At 52.0% G+C, this 3,518-nt stretch overlaps 1 protein-coding gene across 1 annotated transcript; it reads left to right on the top strand.

The window, feature by feature from the left end:
• Positions 1-413: 413 nt before the first annotated feature.
• F2RL3 (F2R like thrombin or trypsin receptor 3) lies at positions 414-3,192 on the top strand (the record flags this gene model as incomplete). Its single annotated transcript, XM_082495201.1, has 2 exons — positions 414-504; positions 1,976-3,192. The coding sequence occupies 2 exons, from the start codon at positions 414-416 to the stop codon at positions 3,049-3,051; spliced, it is 1,167 nt and encodes a 388-aa protein (XP_082351327.1). The 3' UTR covers positions 3,052-3,192.
• Positions 3,193-3,518: the final 326 nt, after the last annotated feature.

The following is a 3,518-nucleotide window of genomic DNA, read 5'->3' as shown; positions in this document are numbered from 1 at the left end:
TGCTTGACGTGGGAGGTCAGAAGTTCAGTTTATGCTCTAAACCAAACTCCAACTGCATCAAATCTGACCACATTTGTTATTTCCAGGATAATTCTGGAGCAGGAAGGAGGCCCAAATGAGTCACTTGAGCCATCGTCTAGCTCTGACAATGAAGTACGGCCCTGATATACTCTTGGTCTGGCTACATACACCCCTCCCCGTCCTGCCTCTGACACTGGAGCTAAGTCCCTGCTTGGGCAATGCATACTCGTGCATGTCGTGACAGCCCCCAGTACGCCTCATCCTTCACAGGATGAGCCTGGTGCTTCCGTGAGTTAAGGACTAGCAGAAGGAAATGCGTAAGCAGGATCACTAATCCTGCCTTCCCCACACGGCTCTGGGCACAGCAGTGCACTGTTGGATCCTGCACCAGCATGGGGACCCTCAGGAAGGGACGGCTCTCACCCAGGCTCGTGCTGTGCTGCGCCTTTTGGGGACTCTGCCTGGCCTCGGCAGACTACGATGGTGAGTGTACATCTTTGGGTAAGAAATTGCTTCTTAAAGTGCTTCTTCAGTGTTACCTGGACAGGCTAGAGAGTTGGGCAGAGAGAAATCTTATGAAGTTCAACAAGGGCAAGTGTAGGGGTCCTGCACTGGCGGAGGAATAACCTCATGCACCAGTACAGGTTGGGGGCTGACCTGCTGGAGAGCAGTTCTGTGGAAAGGGACCTGGGAGTCCTGGTGGACAACAGGATGGCCATGAGCCAGCAATGTGCCCTGGTGGCCAAGAAGGCCAATGGCATCCTGGGGGGCATCAAGAAGCGCGTGGCCAGCAGGTGGAGGGAGGTCATCCTCCCCCTCTGCTCTGCCCTGGTGAGGCCACATCTGGAGCACTGTGTCCAGTTCTGGGCTCCCCGGGTCAAGAAGGACAGGGAACTGCTGGAGACGGTCCAGCAAAGGGCTACAAAGATGATGAGGGGACTGGAGCATCTTTCTGATGAGGAAAGGCTGACACACTTGGGGCTTTAGTCTGGAGAAAAGACCGAGGGGGGATCTTATCAACGCTTATAAATCCTTAAAGGGAGGGTGCCGGCGGGATGGCAATAGTCCTTTTTCAGCAGTGCCCAGTGACAGGACAAGAGGTAACGGGCACAAACTTGGCCATAGGAAGTTCCATCTAAACCTGAGGAGGGACTTCTTTCCTGTGCGGGTGGCAGAGCACTGGCACAGCTGCCCAGAGAGGGGGGGAGTCTCCCACACTGGAGACATTCCAAACCCGCCTACCCGCCTGGACGCGGTCCTGTGGAACTGCTGTAGGTGACCCTGTGCTGGCAGGGGGTTGGACTGGATGATCTCCAGAGCTCCCTTCCAACCCTGAACATTCTGTGATTCTGTGCTGGATATTTGGTACCTTTATAAGATCCCTGAAAACTCATTTTTTAAAGCTATCCCATGGGAGCACACTCTAATTGAGATTTGCGCGTACTCTAGTTGAAGCAGCAGGTGATAGAAGGTGATACAGCAGAGAGAGAAGTGGGTGGAAGAAACTAGAAAGAGAAAGAATAATTAGAGGAGAAGGAAAACTTGAAACCAAAATCTTTAGCTAAAATTTAGACTCCTACAGCCATGACTTTACCCCAGAGTGGCCCCAGATCTCAGGGTTCTTTTGAAAGCTGGGCAGAGGAATTGCTCTCTGGTTCCCCAGGCCTGCTGATGGTTGTATGACACAGTGATCATTTGGGAGCTGTGGAAAACCACACAACAGAGGAATCATGTAAATTTTCGGTCAGGTTGCTGATGGTTACTCCTGCACACCTAATTCTGCTAGCCAGCTTTTTCTGCCCATCACACAGCAGCATTTTACAGAATACTCCCACTTCCAGGGACCCCAATGTAAAATGCAATTAATGTTTGGGGTGTCACGCATGGAGCCTGCTCTGCAAAGCACAAGCGTAACTGCCCAAACAGCAAGTAACAGACTGCATTTTTCTGACAGATTACTCCCAGAACAGCACCAACGAGCAGGTAACAACACCAGAGATCGCACCATGTCCCCGAGCCATCCCTGGGGAAAAGGTAACCATAAACAACGTCACTTACCTCTTGACACACAAGACCACCCGCTCTCAGCTGGGCAGCGTGGTCACCGTGCGGCTCATCCCCTGCCTCTACACCCTCGTCTTCTTGGTGGGGCTGCCCTCAAACGGGCTGGCCCTGTGGGTCCTGGTCACCAGGGCTGAGAAGCTGACCTCCACTGTCTTTCTGATGAACTTGGCCGCAGCAGACCTGCTGCTCATACTGGTGCTGCCCTTCAAGATTTTCTACTATTTCCTGGGCAACAACTGGCCCTTTGGGGAAGGCCTGTGCCGGCTGACCACAGCTTTCTTCTACGGGAACATGTACTGCTCGGTGCTGCTGCTCACATGCATCAGTGTTGACCGGTACCTGGCTGTGGTGCATCCCTTCTTTTCACGTTCTTTCCGCACCCCGGCCTTTGCTGCCTGCACCTGCGCCGCCATCTGGCTCTGTGCCGCCGTCCTCACCCTGCCCCTGACTCTGCAGCAGCAGTCGTACCCCCTGTATGGAGCAGATGTCACTGTCTGCCACGACGTTGTCCCCAGGCACGAGGATGACAGCTATTACTTCTACTACTTCATCTGCCTCATCGCCTGTGCTTTCCTGGCTCCTCTGGTAGTGATGCTGTTCAGCTACTGCTCGGTATTGCGAGCCCTCCTGGACAGCGGGAAGCGTTACTCCTACTCTATGAAGCTCACAGCTCTGGTGCTGTTCACGCTTGTGGCCTTCTACACACCCAGCAATGTTCTCCTCCTTGTTCATTACTCCAGCTATAACTCCAAGCTGTACAGCAACCTGTATATCAGCTACATGGTGAGCCTGGCTGTCAGTACCTTTAACAGCTGCGCTGATCCCTTTGTCTACTACTACGTTTCTGAAGACTTCCGGGAAAAGGTGAGAAGGAGATTCTTCAGGCACAGAAAACAAAACACCACATCCCTAAAAACCTCCAAGGAAACACTCCCTCCAAAAAGTTCCAAAGATTCACTGGTGTAAGCCTCCATCCCAGCTCCCTGCTCACAAGGCACTCACAACATTCATTGGGGATGAGATGAAGACAACACTGGGATCCCACAAGTTTCATCCAGAGCAGTATTTCCCAGGAGATGAGTCCTCTCTCCTGTCTGCATAGCTAAAACGGAATAACCCTGGACCACAGGATTCCTTGAGAGGTGTGCAGTCCAGCCCAGATGTGGAGTGCTGAACACATACAGAGCTGTCACTGGGACACTGCATCTCATCTGGTAACATGGTGCCAGGGATGCTCTTGCCAATATACCTGCGTCTGGTTTTCCTAATGCATCTTGCAGACCAATTGCTATGCATGTTCTATTTCTTTTCCTGCCACTGACTTGCTTGCTGTCCTTGAATGCGTATTCCCTTCACCTAAAACTGAAAAAGAACAGGCACTTGCAAAAACAAATTTCTAAACATTTCAAAAGTACTAGAAGGGAGCTATGTGA

The sequence above is a fragment of the Vanellus vanellus genome (genome assembly GCF_965231255.1).
Source record: "Vanellus vanellus genome assembly, chromosome: 25".
NCBI classification, from domain to species: Eukaryota; Metazoa; Chordata; class Aves; order Charadriiformes; family Charadriidae; genus Vanellus; species Vanellus vanellus.
The sequence above is the reverse complement of the archived record's forward strand: the minus strand, read 5'-3'. Positions and strand labels throughout refer to the sequence as shown.